This window comes from Cyclopterus lumpus, chromosome 12 (assembly GCF_009769545.1).
Source record: "Cyclopterus lumpus isolate fCycLum1 chromosome 12, fCycLum1.pri, whole genome shotgun sequence".
Lineage (NCBI taxonomy): Eukaryota > Metazoa > Chordata > Actinopteri > Perciformes > Cyclopteridae > Cyclopterus > Cyclopterus lumpus.
Genome location: NC_046977.1, coordinates 8864238 through 8886590, shown reverse-complemented (window position 1 = coordinate 8886590; position 22353 = coordinate 8864238). Strand labels below are relative to the sequence as shown.

The window sequence follows — 22353 nt, the reverse complement described above, 5'->3', positions numbered from 1 at the left end:
AAATAGCAGAGTTTAAGCTTATCGGGAGAGAAGAAAAGGTGGAGAAAAAAGACTCGGTCATGTCAAAGTAATACATGTGAACGTTTAAACTTTAATGACAAAATAACTTAAAGTAAAAGACACATTTTTAAATAGAATAAGATTATAATTAGATTAAAATAGACTTTAAAAAAAAAAAAAATACTTTGCGCCATAAATATATATTTGTCGTGGTAAAATAATAATCCCCTTTAAAACACATGTGGCTAAAAAAATCCTAGTCACATTACGAATCCGTGACACACACGCACACGCGCACGAATACACGCACTGACACACACACACCTCTGCAAACTGCTGTCATCCAACCAGCTGGGGGGAAAGAGCGCAGCGTCGCTGGGGATCCTCCGCAGGGTCATTAAAAACAGATTAAGGTAGCTGCCACAGTGTGGAGGCGACTGAAGATCGGCTCATCTGACGCAAAGGTGAGCGAGGTGGCGCAAGGGCCCCTCCTCCCTCCCCAAAGAGCGGGGTTCTCCACCCTCCCTTGTTGGACAGCGCAGGGGGGAGTCACGACACCTGCTTGATGTGGAGGAGCAGTTTACCTTAATTTACACAGCGAGGAGAAGCAGGTTTTAAATTGTTTAGCCTAAAATATTAAATTGGAAAAGTGTATTCATACCCTCTCCAATAATTAAAACATTATCACTCAATTCCAGTGGAAACACAGAGGCGAAACGTAACTAAACACATTAACTCAAGTAATGTTGTGGTACTTGAGTTATTCTATTTCCACTTTATCTATTTGACGGCTTGAATTACTGCCAATTCCAATTATTACCGGAATACAAAATATAATCATTTGTGATTTTATGTTACAGATTGGTGATACTTACACATGAATGCAATTCAATAATATCATGTATTTTTATGAAATGGGCTATTTTACAGGAGTACTTTAAAATATATTTTGATGCTAATACTTTTGCACTTTTACTTAAGTAAAATGTTGTTTGCATGACAAAGTATTTCTACCAAGTGGTATTGCGAACATATTTGAATACTTCTTCCAATGCTCTTTGCTTTAAACAGATCAATAAGACTAATTGACAAAACCATCCGTCGTTATATAGGAGTGATGCAGTGTATGGGCCTCAGTGGTGCACATAAAAGTACAACCACAAGGTGATACATGTATTTAAAGTGTCAAAAGTAAAAGGTTCTCATGAGGCTGCTTCTAGTTATAGTGTCGTTGCTTTATGTAATATATTTTAAAAGCTGATCATCTATTTTTAACAATTCAACTTAATTTGTAACTACAGCTGAAACAAAATTATTAAAGTAATAAAAAGTGCAATATTTTCCTCAGTTTCAGTAGAGTAAGTGAAAAGTAGCAGAAAATGCTAATTCTAAAGTAAAGAACACGTTTATCACTTGAGTAAAACCACTTAATGCAACACATCTCCAGAAAATACAGTTTATCCAAAGAATTAGTTTGATTAGATTTAAAATAGAAGACCGCTAAACTAAATCTGTATTATTTCCATGCAACAACTTTTTAAAGTTTATAATATTCTTGTTCTGTATGTTTGGTAATTATTTAAAGTTTTGTAATACTGTATATTGTCAAGTCAAATTAGCATAACATCTAATTTGCCCCAAAAGGTTTTCCAATGTACAATAAAAACACGAGACGAAGCCTTTGTCCTACTCCAAATTCCTGTTTCTATGGAGGATGGTTCACATGCTGCAGCAGAAAATAATCCCTGAAGGAGCAAAGGTGCAAGAAAGGTCTATATGAATAATAATCGTGCCTCTCAACCTCAGTCTGAATGATTCTGGAACAACCAAATCATTAGACAGCCACAATAGACCACCAGGTCAGAAGTGTCCACGGGGACGCCGCCGCGTTAAGAAGAAGGAAGAGGATCAAAATCAAGGGCTGGATTTGGAAACAGCTGCACTGCATCAATGCAGTGGACGGTATGGGGCCACGCAGGGTCCCCTGTGGAAGGAGTCTCCCTGCTGAGCGCAAAGATGTGCAGTGACAAAGCTGGAGGGGGGGGCTGGAGGGGGGCTTGACAGGAGAGCTGAGGGATGACGTGCTGCTGGAAGTGGATATTTAACATGTGCAAAGAGGGGAAAGGATGGAAATGTTACATGGATTGTTTAGGGAGCAATGAGACGTGGAGGAAATCTGCTACGATTGTGCAATACGGGGACTGAAGTGAATCTTTAAACTTAATTTTTTTGAGTAACAAACACAATTCTGTAGAGGCGCAAACAGAAGTCTGAAGTAGAAATGAGAAAATGGTCAACATTAAGTTTCTATGAAGGCAATCGTCACACCTGAGATCGCACCTGTTTGAGCACATTTTGATTTTATAACAGACTAACGAAACCGGTCCAGATACAGAGGCCGATACCAGATAGAATATTGTGCTCATATAGCAAAAGCCCTCATAAAGTGAGGTGTAAAGAAGGAACAACAGTGCTATATGTTGACTAACAATTTCCTGAGTTTCTTCATGAAAACAGTTGTCATATACTGTATACTCCTTCTATGCTCTGTCAGAATATTCAACACTAAGTATCAGAATGCAACAAAAGACACACAAGTGTTGATAATAATGTAATGAAAATGAAAATCAGCTCAACAGTACACAACAACGGTAGTCTGGATGTTTTTAATACATGGTTAACTGTACACAAAGGAAAAAAAACACCATAATTAGACATTTTGAAATTATATCCCTTTTCATTAAGAAATGACGTTAATACCAGAATCATTTTTCCATAATGATGCATCATTTATATCATTTATATTAGACCACACAAAGAAATAAAAAAATTAATTAAAAAGTTATTAGCATTGGACTGAGTCCAACGCCCCACTGAGTCCACAGCGAGGGCTCAGTGGGGCGTTGGTGAACTGGGAGGTACCAAATAAGACAGTTTTTGATCATAATACTTAAAACATAAAAATACTATATTAATTATTACACAGGTAGAAGTACAGAGGCTTAGCAGTCTTGAATAGTTCCAGTACAGAACATACACAAAAATCTATCACTTATTTTTCTTCATAACAAGATGCAACATCAAATTTCAAATCACACATTCACAATCTTTGAACATTTTCAGTATGAAAACAGAACAGAAAAAGAGGGACAATTTTCCTGCAACACTGATCACAGGAAAAAAATATTTTTTATATAAGTATATATATATGAAACATATATATTTTAAATTAACAGTCAAATATATGAGCATATATACATAGTTTTACAAGGTAGCAAAGGCAAAAAAGCTATTTGCAACATCCCCCTAAATCCTATCATGACAGATAATTGTAATAACATTATCCATGACATTTCCATTTGAAAAAGAAAAGAAAATAAAAAAATCTTAAAACTACAAGTTAAAAGTCGGTCAAAAATATTAAAGAACCCATCTTTGTTTCAAAAGTGAAATTAGATATTGCACCTTTTTTAAACCAGAGTACAATAAAATGACAATGAAAAACAGCATACAATGCACAACAGGAATTAAATCAGAACTATTGCCGATGGCAGACATTAATCCTTGTTTTTAAACCGTGTAACAAAAATACATTTCCTGTAACAAAACATCACAGTTTCATTTCACTGAATTATGTAAAAAGAAAACATTTTTAACACACGCTTTTAAACATCTTATGACAAATGGTATTCAAGACTGCTAAGCACATAATCATGGTTTCATTTCAACAAAACTAGAAAAAATAGATCATATTGCCTTTTGAAATGTTACAACTCTTGGGTCAGTTTTGGCGGTACAATCTGAGTCAAAGACAGGAAAATATAGAAAAAACGAAACAGCTCTCTCAAGTCCAAAAAGGGATCCCAGATACTGTCTATTCAAAATAACAGTGTACACAAGCATTTAGTAACAAATAACTGTTCCTGATTTTTAGAAATATTACTTTATCATATAAGTCATTCTACAGCTAGTGTTTCTCACTAAGAAAAAAAGTCTTCAAGGCGTTGCAAATCTATAACCCCTCTGTTAAAAAAGGGTTGTTTTTCATCCTCAGTGATTCAAGTCTTTCACCTGGGCGTCTTCTCTTAATGATCCTGGAGAATAAAACCAGTTTGTTCATCATTACACAATATCGCAGACATTTAAAGAGAAACCAGATGATATTTCATATTTTCTTACTGTCAACCAATTCAACCAGTAATAATTGTGCCATAGAGCTTCATTGATGTACAAAAACGATTAACACATTTCAGAGCCAAATTATGGAAGTCAAAAAGTATTAAGAAACAGACCAACATAATTGGTTCAATCTAGAAAACATTCCGATGAATCTGCAATATGAACAAAGGCAGTTGGTTCTCACCTGAAGGCCCTGGGCTTGTGTTTGCTGCGCGCCCTGGTTGAAGTAGGCCATGGGCTGTCTGTAGAAGTCCACCCAGGCGTTGTAGTCAGGATTAGAGGTCTGCTGAGAACCAGGACCAGCTGTCTGGCCTTAAGGGGAAAAAAAGGAAAAGAAACATAAGAGCCGGAATCAAGTAAATTAAGTCAATCTGCAGGTTTGAGCTCAAACCTAAATATGTTAGTGCTCATAATAAAATACTTCCACAAGTACTCACCCCAAGACTTGTTGTATTCAGGAGCAGTGCTCTGGGCTTGGTTTTGCTGACCTGGAAACCCAACAGAAGAGTTTCAATTAGTTTTTTATAATACTAGTCTTAAATACAGCCTTTCCCCTCTGACTTTTCAGTTTTAGTAACCAGGGTTTTACACTTTGATTGGATTTATGCTCATCTTTCCAAAAAGGAGTAAATGCATGGCTTCATCAGGCTAATGTGAACAAATTACTTGTGTATAAGAAAAGGGAAACTTAAAATTAAACTTCTGTGGAACAAGATTGTAGAATAAAGCGGACGTTTAAACAAAATATCCTTTTCTCTTGCCTAGCTTTTTATAATACTGCTCCCAGTCCATCTGGCTCGTCTGGGATCCATTGTGACCTGAAACCAGACACAGATAACACCACCACCGTTACCGAGAGTGGGCTTTGCTTTTTACTTTTCACCTTCTGATTTCATCCACTTCCTAATGATTTCCATCAACGGCAAATTTAAAATCTGTCTGTACAGGAAAGAGGTGGTTAGCCACAGGGAGCGCAACCATTTTATCCTCGCCTGCTGAACACTTTGAATACACTGCAGCAACATGAAACTCACATAAAACTAGCCCGGCTACGCTTTCAGAGCCACATTTAAAAAAGGCAACGAAAGAAAATTGTTTCTATATTTTTTGGTTTCCTCATTGAGCAGAACGATCTAGCTGGGAAAGGATCAGATTTTTTGATTGTGAATTGTATTCATATCTGGTCAGATTGCTTTAGCAGCTACAATAGTTCTTGGTGCATTTTACTTACTGTGCTCCTGTTGTTGTTGTTGTTGTTGTTGTTGTTGTTGGCCTTGAGGCTGCCAAATTTGAAAGGTTGTACCCCACCCTCCTCCAGTCATGAACGTCTGAGCCCCACTTATGTAGAAATAAACAAGACAATTGAATGTCAGTATTAAACATGACAATCACATTCTTACTTTCAGTACACGTTTGAAGTGTAAAACATGAAAATTACACGCAAATTTGAGGTGGTTTGTCAAGAAATTGAAGCATACTGTTGAGGAGGAGTGGTTGGTCCTTGGTTGTAGGGATTCATACCGAAGCTGCTGTTGCCCCCCATTCCTGGGCCCTAGAGCATAGAAAGGGAAGAGGAGGCAAGTGAGGGACCACACTTGTGTTTAAAAGGGAGCCAACAGGCAAGGTCAGAGGGCAGGGCCGGGCGCTGATGCACTCCATTAAGTCCATTTGATGGATTCTTTATGTTTAACCTCTGGTGACATCCTGCTGGCCACCAGGACCACAGCAACCCAGCAGCTCTCCACAATGACATGTGCGCTCATGAATATCAGGCCAGACAATAGTGTTTTGGGCCAGAGCCAGACCACCTACCCCAATTCTCTCATCGATCAGCTGGCGGGCCTTTTCCAACTGCTGAGGGGTGCCTCGGATGGAGAAGATGCGCACGTTGGGGTCGGTGTTGGGCGGTGGGTTTCTCTGTAGCTCCACGTGGGCACGAGACTGCTCTTTGATGTTCTTGATGGTTTCTCCACCTGGGGAAAGCAGCAAGTAATACATTCTATTTAACTAGAGATGCAACTAACAGCTGTGTTTGTTATTGGTGAATCTGCCTTAAGAATGTCCGAAAATACAGAAAGAGCCCACGGTGGACCAACTGTCCAAAATGTAAAGAAATGTGGTTAACTATCACAAAAGACAGGAAAACAATCCTCAACAGGAAATGGTGAAAACAACAACAATTAGAAAATTACCTGGCAATTATTTTGATAAATGTCTGTCAATCGACTAACTGATTAATAAAAACTTATAATCATACATACAATCACATGCTGCTCATGTAAGACTCTCACAACACATGTTAACATGAAATGAACTTCTTGTCAAGACAACGAACAGCATCAGAAACTCTTCTCTTTCTACACCCATCTGATGTCACAATATTGGGACGTTGCGTACCAAAACATTTTTTTACTCTCCAAATCCAACAATAAAACTGATGTTGCCTGCTTCCCGTGAGAGGAGGGAAGGAAGCAGGATTCTCACAGGCGCCATTTCTTCATTCCTCAGAAAATACCATTATTTGTATGTAGAAATGAGTGCAACACAAACGATGCCTTTGAGACAAGACCAACCATAACTTGTCCAAGTGTGTAATCATGCAATTGTCTTAAGTTTCTCTAAAGACGTGAAAGCTTGTCATTTATTTTTTAATCTTCCCCATCTTACCATCCAGCCAATATGAAAAGGAACGCAGCATTAAGCCAGACTTGGAAAGTGGTGTGATAGTGCTACCTTATGAAGACTCTGGCTTGTGTCTCACCACTTATCTACCATTCTGTGGCAACATCCATGCAAATCAGGAAACAAAAGGAGACATCTCCTGCACACCTCCCCCTCCGCTGCATCAGATGCCAGCTTCCCGACGTGTGGGGAGAGCAATTACACCAGCAGGGAGAAATTAAACATAGCCGGCAGGAGAAAAGGGCCAAAATTGAAGCGTATCCTCCTTCTGGGATATCGTTTGTCTCTTTTACCCTTTTCATTCTTGACTCTGTGTTGTCCTCCGTGATGAGAGGAGGGAGTGAACCCCCCGTTATAGACGCCACCCCCCTCCACAATACCCATCTGAACGAAAAAGGCTGAGGGTGCTTCCCGGGGGGACACCGGGGCTGTCCCAACATCAATTACACATTTGTTCACTTGTGGCTGACACTCTGATGACCCTGGCTGACCTCCGAATGAAAACGCTCATCAAAAACCTCTCCTCCTCCCGGAGCCTATTCCTTGCTGCCAACAGACTGCACATGGCCCATTAACCCATTGTCAACCAAATGAAACTTCTGCCTTAATGAAGCCATTATGAGCTCTTCTAGTCAGACAGCAGAGTGCAATGAAGACCCCGACTATTCATTTCATGGACTGGGCTGTAGTGAGGGCAGATAATACGGGCCTTATTAATGAGACTGGTTTAGTGAGCTGGAGAAAAGGAGGGGATACAAAAGTGCAACTGGTGACGGCATTCAAGGAGGCAACCCCAACGGACTGGTTAGCTGCTGGTGGGGTAAAACTCTCAGGCCTCAAGGGAAAATAACATTCCCAGAAAGTGTATCGAGGACATTTCTACTGCAGCAGCAGTTTTACGTCAAACTAAAAAAGGTATGCAGTATGGTTGAAATCTATATTATGTTGAGAATATATTTATATCAACATATAATCAGGAGAGACATGTTTAGTAACCTCCATTAAAAAGATTGTTTAGAGAAATAGATGTATCCTTGAGGATGAATTTAGATGCTCAGGTGAACTTAAAGAAAAGGAAAAGTCTAGTTTGTGTACTTTTCACTATCTTAATTAAGTGTTCTTATAAAGCTTGATCCATCTTATACCCTGTTCTAGCTGACATGATCAGTTAATCAAGTCATTGAACATTAACCGATAATCCATCCATCTATCCGCTTATCCTTTAGAGGGTTGCAGGGGGGCTGGTGGCAGCCGATCCCAGCTGTCATTGGCGAGAGGCGGGGTACACCCTGGACAGGTCTCCAGTCTATCAGAGGGCTGACAGACAACCATTCATGCTCACATTGACACCTACGGGACATTTAGAGTCCACCTAACCTCCATGTCATTGGACTGTGGAAGGCAACCCGGAGAAAACCTACAAATGCCCAATTTAGGGTGCCGTCTCTTGCCCAAAGATACTCCAACATGTGGACAGGAAGAGCTGGGGATTGAACCATCAACCCTGAAACAAAATATAACGTAATGCTATATCTGTTACCATTATTAATTTGGTGACGACCAGATTTGTAAAATTACATCTCATCAAAATTTAAAAAATAATTTAATTTCAACCCAGATGTACATTGGAGATGAAAATCAACACTATATTCTCTTTGCCTCATGGCAGTGAAAAAAATACTAGATGCAAAAACAAGTGTATATGATGTAAGGTTGGATTTAAAGCAACAATTTGAATCATCAGGAGTATATGGTGAAAGTCACATTAAAAGCAAATAGTTTGACTAATAAATGTTAACACATATGGTCCACTTACTAGGATTGTCCACAGCTTTCAAACAACAAGCAAATTTCAACTTTCAAATGAGAAAACTCTGTCCACCAAGAAAAGCGACTGCCCTGGAAAACCTAGTAAATGGACCTTTGAGTTTAGATTATTATTTCAAAATTCATAAGTAAAGTTATGGGATGCTCGTTTTGGCTCTTGCACTGAATTCACGCCTGTAATAAAGTCTGGGCAGGTTGGTGGGTGGCTTGATTCATCAAGCTGTGTGTGTCTGTGTGTAGGGGGTCAAAACAGAGGGGCAATGGGCTGCATATGGCATCGTAAAGATATTAATCACTGCATCCTTTAAGGGACGGCTGACAGCACCCAGACCCACGGCCATCTCCACCATATTGGCCCACTTCATATGCTAATGCACAGAGAAGGGGACGCAACGCCCAGGTTTATTTGTTTCCCTCGCCCCACTACATGCACAAAAGCCACTTGACATTTCTATTGCCATGTTTTTATCTTAGGTAAAGAGGCCCACTCCGAACCCGCCCACAACTCGACGCACACACATACACACCAAGGCAACATGCATGCGCACACACACACACACACACACAAGCTTCTTCCAATGCAATGGTCAATGACTTTTAAATAGCTGGCAATAGAGTGGGCATGAATAGCCAATAAGCTAATTCCTCCTATTCATTCCCTTGCTGCACTCTATTGGGCTGAAAGACCCTCATTAGATGCCAGGCAGCCTTCCACATGATTGAGGGCTGTTATTATGCACCTTTAACAATTAATGTCACATTACACGCATTATCCCCGTCATTAAGCCCTTAGTGAAGCCAATGAATGCCACTTGTGCTGTATACATGAGCCCTGGAGAGAGAATAGGAGGGTGGTTACTCACCCCCCTCTTCTCATCAGTTTCACGCAGTGACAGAACACGAACGGCTTTCAGTTATTAAAGAGAAAGGCCAATCTGGCGATTTGGATATACTCTTAAGACTGTTCATATTGATGGACTCTATTATTTCTCTCAGACTGCAAGACATTAATTATACCAGGCACGCTCACACTGAATTCTCACAAAAACGTCTGAGCTATACAGACAAAAAAAAAATGAAACATAATGAAAGCATGTTCCTTACCTTTGCCAATCACTAGTCCACACTTATCGGCAGGAACAGCATATGTCACCTCCTGCAGTCCTCCAGAGCTCCCCATGTTACAGTCACTTCGCCCCCGACGTCCGATTACACCTCCAAATCCATCTCGCTCCTACAGGAAGGGAAGCAGGAAAGGTTACGGCTCCCATTCACATTTAATATACATTTACCCATGACACTTTCCATTGTGTTTACTTTTCATTATGTTGGATTGCAACATAGTGACTATTAAATGATTGTACATTATCCTTTTTATTAAAATATTGTGTCTTGCTGCTCTGTTATTCAAATAAAATTGTATTTACTGGAGCGATGTCAACAGAGGACAAAGCAGAAACACAAACCTGAGCAGTTTGAACCAGTTCATTGATGAGGTGGACCGCATGGTGGCAGTGGTCTGGCTGGCCCATCACCTGAGCAATTCGGTCAGGACTGACTCCATCATCTGGACGACAAATACAAGGGACACCAAAGCTTTTTAACTGTTCCAAGACTGCATACACATTTACTTTTGAGTGCTTTAAATACAATTAATTATGTAAAACCATGGGGATATTTTTTTACTTTAGGTTTTCAAGTGAGTAGTGATTAAGTAGGAAAATATGATGAACTTTGGAATTACTGGTCTGGAATAAAAATCAATCACCAAGTTTTCCCACAAAGACGGGTCCGATGTCTTCAGGGCACAAATACGTGTTGCGTTTCAACATTAATATGATGACCAGCTTTAGGGATTACACATATTTCTACTTTACTTGATTGCTGACATCAGGACTTGTTGACTCTTCTTACCTTGTTTGAACTGGATCCTGACCCCGGCATCATTCTGAATCTTCTTGATCATTTCTCCGTTCCTGCCGATGATGATGCCGACAGCAAATCTGGGCACAACCACCTGGACGAAGAGGAAAGAGAAGAATTTCAGAAAAGATTAAAAAATATATATTGTGCGAATGAATAAAATCACATTATCTTAGCTGTCCGCCATTTGTGTAAGCCGAACAAAAGCTCTCACATCCAGACTGCTTCCCCCCATTTTGGATCCAAAGTCTGCCCTGCCAACCCTGAAGTCTCCTTGGTCCTTGTCTCGGATGAGCTTTACCACAAGTTCACGAGCTTGCTATAAAAGAAGGTTAAAAGACAAACAACTTTATAAAAATGTATTTTGTCGTACAGCTGGAGTTCTCAATAAAAACAAAGAGGCTTTCAAAATGACTGGAACAGAGGGTATAAAATGTGTAAAATTGAGTGTAAACTGGCAAGATAGCAGCCCACACTGAGCTCCTCTGAGACCGACCTGCACTTTGTGGGGATCCCCAGTGATTCTCAGGGGCTTGTCTGCTCCAGTGGGCATGGGGTCATCCTGAATCATTATCATCTGCACTCCTGTCCTCTCCTGCAGGGGTACAATCAGACGGGAAGAGAAACACACAGCGAGAAGTTACCTGTAGCTCAAAAGACTATTCACGCTGAAGGGAGGAAATTCTGCCACATGTTGAAGAACAGGTTTTATAGTTTGATGTAATCTTGGTTATCTAGACCAGAAGTTGTTGTTAATGAGTGGTGGGGTGTACCAAGCCGCATTGGAGAAACATCAAGGCATAGTTTACAGGTTTGGTATCTGTTGAAATACAGCGATCAAAATCTGACCCTTTAATTGTACTTTGTGCAAGGATCATAAATCTTTTATCCCTCGTCTCTTTTTAGAGCAGTTTAAAAAAACATTTAGCTAGCAGCTTAAATGAAAATACAAAAAAATAAAATAAAGACAAACCACTGCGACACACTTTACAGACCTCATCTATAAATCATAAGGAATGTGGGGAAATAAACGTTCCTGACCATTTTTACTGCCATTTCAACATAACAAAATATCGATTGAAGAGATAACCCTTTCATAAATATTGTTATTGAAAACATGTTAAATACTATAAATGAGACGAATACATACATTTAGCCAGAGTTTACAGGCTCTCTTTTTCCTCAGTAAAACAATCATACAATAGCCATTCATATGACAGTTATAAATAGGCTATGATTATCAAGCAATAAAAACATCTAGGCTCCCTCACATGGCTAAAAGGTGCACTGCAAATGATGGAAGAAATTTTGCAATTCTTTATTTGACAACCCTAATAAATGTTTTTATTGTAGAGTTGTCTAAAGTGCAGTCTGCATGTGTGATGGGGAGTCAAATGTTTAACTAGCCGACTAAGAGTACAGTCGTCAAAAGCACAACACTACGTTTCATTCAGTGTGGTCCACTACCAGACCTGCAGTTGTTTGATGGTCTCTCCTCCTTTGCCGATGACAAGGCCAACTTTGTTAGCGGGGATGAGGATCTGTTGGATTGAACTGCCGTCCATGTCACAGTGAAAGCCTGGACCATACCGACACTGCTCCACAATCTCACTCAACAGCCTCTTGGCCTGACTGTGGGGGTGGAGAAAGAAATACATTTATCACCAGTTACAGACTCAACACAAAAAAACTCTCCTCACATTTTTCTTTGTCAAATGTGAAAGAGGTGTTCAGGTGATTCAGTGACTAATTAAGTGGAGATGTGAAAAGGGATTGGAGTTCAAGCCCTCTGTGTCACAACAATAGGGCACACTTTCAGTAAATCTGTCAAAGTTGAGACTCACTCAATGTTTTCTGGGCTTCCAGTCAATGTGCAGGGCCTGTCCAACATGCCTCCACTGTCTGTAACAACATGAGCACAACAATTAAAGATACTGCACATGTAGAAACACAAGAATGGAAATACTTAAATTCACACAGACACCGAAAAATGTAGACAATTCCCCGGCTTAAAAGCCAACGTATGGATTTCTAATGTTCTTTTAAATGGCAAATATTCATTAAGAAAAATAATATCACGCACAAAAGGTTTGATGCATCAGGATCGATAATTGCTTTATAATCACATCGTAGGCCTCTAAATGAGAATCGAATCGTGAGGAGCCGAGAGATTCCCGGCCCAAGTTGCCAGTCGATTACAGGGCAGACACACAGACACCAATCAAATGCAAATAAATGTTGAATAGTGGAGACTTAAAGTGCTGCTAATATAACATAGTAGTTGTCCCAAACCTGAAAGTTGGAAAGTGTATTAAGTCTGAAAGTCATTGTGATAATCGTAGATTATCAAACATTTTCAACACTCCAATTTCTTTCAATTTATGGTTCATAACACTCAGTTAAAACATGTTTCTGGCCTCTGAGGAGACACAATGGATATCTTGAAAAGTCACTTAAAGCAGAAACAAGGGGCTTAGATAATGTGTTTTGTCACAACTTACCTGAAGCAATTTGGATCTTACAACCCGATTCCAGCTGAATTCTTGAGATCTGTTCTCCTCCTTTTCCAATGACTACAGAAGCAGGAGAGAAAAGTGATTTTTATGAGCCTTTTTGAATTTAGACGGGGGCCTTAAGCAGTGACCCAAAAACTGAGCAGAATGCCAATACTGATGATTACATGTCAAACATTAATACTGACTATAATGAACTGAAGAGCTACTTACTGAATCCCACCATCTTATCAGGCACTTTGTAGTCTTCTGTAGCAAGAGCCCTGGGAGAGATTAGGACATGATCAATAATGTATTCTGATTGCTTCTTTTCTCTGATCTAAAACCCAAAGATATTAAAGTTCACGGTCATTGAAGAAGTACAAAAACTGAAAATATACACATTTAAGACGCTGGAACCAGTACATTAGGGCATGATGGCTTCAAGGAAAATATGTAAATCATTAAGAGAACAGAAGTGGCGATTAATTTTCTGATGAACTAATCAACTAATGTTTCAGCTCTAAAAATGTAATCATTGTTTTCTTAAATTTAGTTTGCTTTTTTATATCATGGTAAAATGAATATGCACCCTTTTAAACTATAACACGTTTTTCTGAGATTTTATAGACTTAGACAATTGATCAAGAAAACAGCATTCAAAAATAAATTTGGCATACACTTTAAAAAGGATATTGATTATTTAGGTGGGCTTTTCCTTTAGGTGGCTTAAATACATTTCCCCCTGCTGGCCCAGTCCACAGGATTAAACTGCTTTGCGCTCATGTTGGTACTCCTGCCCATTTCTCCAAACCGGGGTCGTACCAACCGCCATCTACAGTAGGAACTTTTATTTATTTATATATATATATATATATATATATATATATATATATATATATATATATATATATACACATATACATATATATATATACACACACACTATTGTTTTCAATTTATTTTGATAAAATAAAAAATGTCCAAGAAATTCAAATAGTGTTTTTTATTTTCTTATGACAATAACTTTTTTATACTGCACAAAAGATATTATCGTGTTCTCCTTACTTCCAATGATGATGGCGTGGTTTTAATAGGGGTGCAAAATATATACACGACTGCTGTCAAGTTTGTGGTGGCCTTTACATATTTGTGTAATCGTCTTTTGATGCTTTTAGGTCGTAAAAGTCCACTTTCCAAATGAATGGTATTTTGTATGAAGGGTTTAAAAAAGAGAAGTTAATTCTCTACATAGAAAAAAAAAACTCAATGGATTCAACCAGACCAACAATAGAAATGGCAGAAAAAGAAAAATATCCATCTGGTGATTTCATTCTTTTCCTATTCAACTGTCATTGGTAAAAGAAACTGAAAGACGTAGCATCAAAGTGTGTGCAGACTGAACTAGGCATCGCCTAAATAAAAGGTTTTAATGATTCCATTCTTCTTCTTTTGGTGGCAAAACTATTTCAAATGTAAAGTAATTTTGTGTTTGAATTCTACAGTTTTTATTGCTGTTAAAATAATCCCTATGAAAGACAAAACATCAGTATATCAGGTGACCTGTAATTTTCGAGCAGTAGAGTATATGCAGGTGAGAAAAGAGGCCACAGCGAGTTAAATGTGACAGGAGCAAAATATGCCCTGAAACTGCTTTGGGTTCAGAGGGTTAAGAGGCACAGAGAAAATACTAGGACTACAACCAAGTGCATCAAAATGAACAGAAACAGATGTGAGGAAACTCTGCTCACCTTTGATGTACCATTGCACCAAGGTGGTTTCCTACTGAGAGAGGTGAGAGCAAAGCAGACCAATTAACATGAGAAATAATCCGAAATCATGGTTAAAGATAACGAAAGTGACGAAGCAGCACAACGAAAAAGAATGAGTCATGATGGGGATGGGAGCAGATGGCTATGGTCCTGCCAATCCTTCGTGTTTGTGTCTGACCCACAGCGGGGGGGCTTTCCACAGCATGGTAATCAGGTCTGTGAGTGTTAGAGTGAATGTTTCAATCAGAGCCGTTCAGAAAAAAGAGGCAGCAGCCGGGTCAGTGGCTGCCGGTCCTGAATTGCATTTTGACGGGTAGCACCAAGCAAGGGTCCTGCAGGGTCAGTGGAGGATGTGCTGCCATGAACGTGAACACCTGAGTTGATATCTAGCAACTTCAAATCAATTTCATGGTTGTTTGCACTGATTTCACTTCCTCTGGAAATGCACCGGGGTTAACGCTTAAGAATGGAACAGCTATGAATATAAAACAGGAGGTGTACCGCGTTTATACAAGGATAAAATGGGAATGCTTAGAGTACATTTGATCACTAAATACTGAGAGCTAACCGCAGCACTATAAAAGATACAATTTCTGTCATTTCCCCTTGTGGGACAACCTTCACAGAGAGATACTAGGACAACTTGTTGCAAACAAATCTAAACCAGCATTGTATTCAAGGCATCTATCCATGCTTTCAGAGCTACATTAACATACAAATAGCTGTGACAACATAAGAGGACAACGGGTTAAATACTCAGTGTTTCCACTTCATGGACATGAAATGGATGAATTATTTGTTTGATATGTATGCGACAGACAGCAAGATAGAATGAAACATTTTTCACAACACTGCAGTGTCAAGATACTCAATAGTGCAGAGAAACATAAAACCACAAGGCGGTGGCTCTCAATTCAGATTGTAAGGTTTCCCCTGCATAGCGCCTGCTCTCTGAAAGCATTCATTGTGGTTTATTATTCCTCCCTTAAGTCAATCTGTTAGCCAGGGATGGAACAATCCCGGTATCTGCTTTTGGTCCGATACTGTGCTCATGTACTTGGGAAAACTACTCTGATAAAAACGCACCAGACACCACAGCGGGCATTGTCATGGACACCTGCAGCCACTTTCTTAATAAGTCTCCAACACATCAATTAGTTGAGCTGCAAGTTTGTCAGCTGTGTGTCTGCCTGGCATACTCTGACAGGGGTTCTGACAAATAAAATGAATGTAAACGATGTCAATTTATAAATAAAAAATAAAGTGCTTTGTAATATTGAGCATATTTGTTTGGCCTTGAGGATAAAGTGTTTTGGCGAGTTCACACTGAATGTAAACAGACACTTTGTTTACGAAAAAAAGAGAAACACCTCCAAGTCATGCTGGATCACACTGGGGGCACAGTTTTGCCATGTGGTGGAGGCTATTTGTTGGTATACTTTGCACTCGCTTGTCCAAATATAAACCATTGTATTAGTTTAGTGTATAGACAAAGCTCATTTCTGCAGGTAGGCTTTCTTTGCACAAAACATTTAGGTTGTTTACCAGCAACACTGAGACAATTCTGACTGAAGAAATGCAGTCATATTTATCATTATTATTCTATCATCATGGTTTATTTCATTCAAGTGCTTTTCACTGATTATATTATCTACAAAATCTCCTTTGTGAGAATTTACGACAAGGTCAATAAAAAAATGAGATGAGCCACATTCAGACTGCTGATCATTACAAGTTGAACATGGTTCAATTTCTGCTGGCAATGACTTAAGTTGAGTAGATCAATACATTAGATCATTCTGCAGACATGCAACCATGACATGTATGCGTTTGTACTGAAGGCCTCTTACCTCCATTGTCTAGTGAACGTTTTTGACCTCCAAAGCCATAGAGGGAGTGGTCTATGACTGGAGGGGAACTGTTCATGTTGGGCATCTGGTCTCCTCCCATCTTGGCTGCCATCTGGAGACACAGAACAGTAAAACAGATGGAATAAAAAGGTGAAATGTGGATATGCTATGATATTATCTTTGAACATACATTTCTTTTTCCAAGACAACCCTTCATGAAAAGGGTGACGCGCTCTTTTATTCTTGGTTTCCTTAAAAGCGTAAACTTTGCTGTGAAGTTGGGCCTTGACAAAGTCATCCGTTGCGGAGTGTCATCTTTTTGACAGCAGCTGAAAACTGCACTTTGTACATTGTTACAGCAGCTTGAAGCAGTCTAGACTACCAAGCCTCGTGTTTTCCTTGAAACATCGGTCATGAGTCAGGTCTCACTGACCAACCCAACTTTTTTTTTTAAAAATGCTTTCACTGACAAATTACACAGATCATCCCAGCAAGTGTCAGTTCCTCAGATTGAATTTGCCAGCAGAGGAGTTGCCAGAAAGTTACAGATATGAGTGCTACACAGAACAATGAGACAACACTGGAAGAGCCTTCACTAGATTTAGGAGCTGCGAAACGCAGACAAAAGAGAACAGACAAGGGATGGCCAAATCCCATATTTACCTTCAGTGAGCTGTTATTTTTGTATATGTATGTATGTATGTATGTATGTATATATGTACACACATACACACACATTTTATTTCTTATAGATATATACAAAAAAGTGCTGAATACATTTTATGAGCTGTAGTTTGTTTTATTTTAAACTGTTACTGTAATGTATCTCCATTTGTCTCAGAATTTAAAACACGAGTGGCAATACAATGTTAAAATCATAAAACTGATACCTTACAATAACAAATATGGAGGAAAGATGAGTCACATCTGGGACACAAGACGCATCAAGTAGCATGCAACGTGACCATAGCCAATATTTAGTTTAGACATGAATCCCTAACAACCAAGCTGTGTTGTCACAAGCAGCTGTACAAGGCCGTTGCCTCCAGTAAATAAAACGTGGAAAAACTGTAATTTAAAATCAATATCCGGTCAGTCGGTACTCAACCAGTTTTTTCTCTGCGTACCAAAAACAGTTTACTTTTGAGGATCAAAATCAATACGGAATTAGATTTTGTGCATTATGTGTCTTAAATATTTTCCATAGTTAACCGTCAGACAAATTTCACTACATGTTTTTATTTTTGATAAAGTGTCCAATCCCCACAAATAACTGAAAGTAGAGTGCAGTTATTTGCATCACAGAGTAGCTTAAAAAAAAACTATCTATTTCTACTTTCAAAATCATCCACTTGCCAAACTAAAGTAAATACTTGTGTTCTGCAGTGATGGACAATTAAATCTTCAGAAATGCTGCACGACAGTGCCAACAGCATTTTCCGCTACCCGTTAATCTGCCACCTCTCCTTCCATACAAAAGTATAGCATTTCAGAAAATTACACCAAATTGACATCTGTGCCCGACTGGAATTTCTTTCACGATATGAAAATATGGTGACAGCAATTAGAGTCTTCCATCGCCGTCAGGGATGATTATCTACTTCAGAGCCCACCAGTTAAAGTGAGTGGGGTGCGATGAAAATAAAGAGGCAGAAAAGGAAGCAGGTGTGGGGTTGCTGTTTTCCATGACATCTTTGTAGCCATGCATGTCAAGCAGCCTGAAAAGCATTTTAGTCAATACTCAAGAAAATGCTTACACTTTTGAGTTTAATTAGTTTCACTCAACAGTTAAATTTCACTACAGCTGAGCAGATACCAGAGAAATATCTTGCAAATCACCGGCCTGTTTTATAAGGTGTCCAGAATAGTATGGGTGTTGGTTGTTACATGTTGAATTTAGTTCCCAGGTTTAGTTTAGAATAAATTATCTTGTTTGTATCTTGTTTTATTAAATTACACATCAAAAGTGGTTACTTTTGATCAGATTGCTGCTGCTGCAACATGATTCAATTCCCACTTATATATTGCTTGTTCAGTGAGAGGCAAATATCAAGTAAGTTCCAGCAGCAAACAGTTCATATTTTAAAATCTTCGTGATCATGCACGAACATGGTGGTCTCAGAAAAAAATTGTAAATATGAACTTAATTGTGCTCTATTAAAAACAAAGTAAAAGGAGATCAGAGAGCAGGAGGGGGATAAACGGAGGGGTAACAGGGCGAGACTCAGCAGACCTACCAGGTTTTGTCCGTCTCACTCCTTGCCAGATGTTGGCTGCGATTCACAATTTTGTTATTGAATAATAAAAAATAAAAAAAAGAGATCAGAGATGAAGAGATTTAGCAGTTTGTCTATTGTTCTGATGTTTCACTGTTGATCGAGGTCTATGAAAACAACCAGAAAATGCTAGTATGGACGCATGTTTTGTTGCGTCATTTAAACATGTTTAATATAGATATGGTTTTAAGTGTAATGAATTATTGTTGATTTGGGTCACTAAGACTTAAATAATGAACTACAACGAGTATAACTAAATAAAGTCTTGCTAGCGTTGGGGTTCAAAGAACTAAAAACTTAACATGACAAATTTACCCGAGCGTAGCAAATAGAATCAAAGATGCATTTGCATGCACATAAACATTTGCTACAGAGGCGTTGCAGTGGTCAGGTCTAGTACAGTGACACAGTCTGGTGGATTTCGTGGCAAACTGTCCATCTTACAGCAGAAACTCCTTGATGTTTCACTTAGGCGTCTGGGTAAACACTACTGTGGACGGGACTGGCCTCCAAGACAAACTCAACTCCTGGAAGGCCATGCTTGCTGCATAAATATGTATCATATAGAAAAAAAATAGTTCATTGAAACTAGCGCCAGGTTTAACCTTTAAGTCTTAAAATATGTACGTAAATGTTGGATTTGTCTAAAAATAACAAGAATGAAGTCATGTGACATTTGGTTATATGGGACGAAGGTATGTATGGTTTATTTTTAGGGTCCAAGAACACCTTGTCCATTGGGGGCTGTGGCACAACTGTTTGGTCACAGATCTACATTATTCATGAAACTCAATTTTACTTGATTTGGTCTTCATATAATGCAAGAATGTGTGTGTATGTTGTCATTAGTTTACAGTGGGCTAATGTTAATGGTTATGTTTCTGATGATGATGGGTACATGTAGTGACGCTGTGACACTGGCCTCGACTTCCTATCTCTCAGACTTCTGCTAACTCAATGTCATATGATAAGATGCAAACCAACAAGATTACTTCCCTTTTCTCTAAAGTACATGTGCAAACATTCACAATGTAACTAACATCAGCCACAAACAGAATGTGGCATACATAACTTTTTACAAGGGTTAATATGTGATTATTCTGATCATAACCTTTGATTATTAACAGCAGTATTTATGACTTTCTGCAATTAAATGATGCAAGAGGATGGTAGATAACCGCAACTAAATCCTTTGTAACCTACTTGTTGTCAGTGCTAAGAGGCAGACATGAAATGTTCATGTGGCATCTTTTTGTTTTAATCTGAGATCTTGTGAACAGGTTGTGAGCATACATGTGAGAAAGTGGCAGAAGGAGGATTTATGGAGGGATTTAAAAGCAGAGTGTACTTGACAGGTCATGTTTGTATCTGGGTGCACTCAAAATTGGACTACACATTCCAATATTTTCAAAATAACTAATAACCAGCATTAAACTCAGTATATGTTATGCAAGATATGTATACACATCTTTGCACTATAGTATGAATTTACTGTTTGGGATATAATCCACACAAGGGAAAGCTTAACTGGTATCTGTGTAAAGTCCAATTCACACTCTTAACGGCGGTCAGTAATATACTTATCTTCTATTACAGCTACTTCTTTTGATTAACTTAATGGTGACCCTCTGCACCAGTCACGATCTGAAACTAAGCAATATCAGCTAAACAGGGGAGCAGTGAAATGCAGATTGGAGTGAACATTTTGTATTTTCTGGTATTTTCCAGGCAGCAATGGAAAAAAACAAGTGTGCTCAACAGAAGGAGTGGAGGGGGGCTTATTTGAACAGATGACGTTACATTACATGGCCTTACTCCAACGCTGCCTTTTGGGACACACAGTGCCACACACGCTAGCGAGCTAACACCAGCTCCCAGCTAGCTTGCTCACGTTTATGCTGCTACGCAAAAAAAACACGCATCAAGTTTTATATACAAGCTCGTTGTTAAATTAAAGACGGGTAGTAGACGTTAGTATTGCACGTGATCACCGTTTAAGCTCCTAGTGCGTCTCTTTAACTGGGGCAACCGTCAGTTATCTTGGAGCTAGCTAACTCAGGAGCAGAAACTAGCAGGCTAAGTTTTTGACAGCGTGTCAGGCAGCTCGGTTGTTAAAGACTAATGTCCAAACTAAATATTGTCCACGGTCACGTCGCGGGTAACGCTGTCAGGGAATCAAACTTGTGATAGTAAGTTAGCTAGCTGAGCTAACTGCAACTTATGTTGCTTGACAACAGGTTGCAGTGTGTCGGGTTAACTTACTAAAGTTGCACAAACTTCGACGTAATAAGAGGCCCTTCGTGTTTTGCGTCAGACATTGTTTGCGTGGTCGTGTTGACAGCTTTTACTCGGTTTCTTAATGCGTCTCGTGTCCCGTGTGAACTCTAATCTGTCCTCTCAGCTATGCTGCCTCGTCTACTTAACGTTAGCTTGCTAGCTTACTGGGTACATGAGGAGTGTTTGTAGTAGGGGATCCGGGGTGCCCCGACCAAAGTCTTGTCCTGCGCTACGTGCAAACACGTTGTTCGTGGTCCGAAAGCACTACGCTTGTGCTCGCCGATGAGCCTTTTACCTGTCGAACCCGGCGTATCGTGTCTGCGAAGTCATCTTTCGTTCCGGGCTGAGCCACCGAGGCCTGTCCCTGAACCAGCTCCGCCATCATCATCATCCGCCTCGGCAGCTGAGAGCCACACTTAAAAAAAGAAAAGAAAAAAGAACAGCACACGTGCCAAACCAAAGCTCCGCGAGCCAGATGATCTCGCGAGTTGATCAGGGACTACATAGCATGTAGGCAAATGCAACTTTACCATAACTAAAGATGATATTTTATATAACATACCACATATGTGAGTATGTGTGTGTATCTATATATACAATTTTTATGTATAATTAAATAATAATAAAAAGTGTATATATATATATATATATATATATATATATATATATATATAAATAATATACTTAAAAAATGTATATACTTTAAAAAATATATATTTTCCATTGTTTGCTGTCAAAGTTCATATTAAATAGTTGTTGTAATTCAACCACAGATAATCCTAATAAAAAAAGAGTCCTGTATCTTTGTATGTGAAAATACATCCGGACAATTAATTTGATTCTGAATCTGGTATAATTGGGCCAACCAAATTTGCTATACTTCACATGCATTGGGGTGGTTGTGGCTCAGGGGATTGACCCGGTGGTCCTTAAATCACAATGTTGGCAGAGGGATTGCTGGCTCCTACTATCCGCATGTCAAAGTTGCTCCCTGGGATCTTTACAGCAGCCCACAGCCCCTACAATCATCAGGATGGGTTGAATACACAGATTAAATTTCATGTATATGTGACTA

General features: G+C 39.1%; 1 protein-coding gene across 5 annotated transcripts; it reads right to left on the bottom strand.

Annotated features, from left to right (window-relative positions):
* Nucleotides 1–2650: 2650 nt before the first annotated feature.
* On the bottom strand, nucleotides 2651–21720 carry fubp3 (far upstream element (FUSE) binding protein 3). Of its 5 annotated transcripts, none has more exons than XM_034546577.1 (19): nucleotides 21574–21720; nucleotides 16726–16837; nucleotides 14855–14888; nucleotides 13338–13387; nucleotides 13113–13184; nucleotides 12456–12513; nucleotides 12084–12243; nucleotides 11108–11206; nucleotides 10826–10930; nucleotides 10603–10705; nucleotides 10155–10255; nucleotides 9793–9922; nucleotides 5992–6152; nucleotides 5658–5731; nucleotides 5411–5520; nucleotides 4941–4997; nucleotides 4617–4667; nucleotides 4364–4491; nucleotides 2651–4094 (listed from the first exon to the last, which is right to left on the bottom strand). In XM_034546577.1, the coding sequence occupies exons 1-19, from the start codon at nucleotides 21667–21669 to the stop codon at nucleotides 4086–4088; spliced, it is 1710 nt and encodes a 569-aa protein (XP_034402468.1). In that variant the 5' UTR covers nucleotides 21670–21720; the 3' UTR covers nucleotides 2651–4085. The 5 variants fall into 5 exon arrangements, with proteins under 5 accessions (XP_034402468.1, XP_034402469.1, XP_034402470.1 ...); XM_034546578.1 differs by having other exon boundaries at nucleotides 5411–5517; XM_034546579.1 differs by having other exon boundaries at nucleotides 14855–14885.
* Nucleotides 21721–22353: the final 633 nt, after the last annotated feature.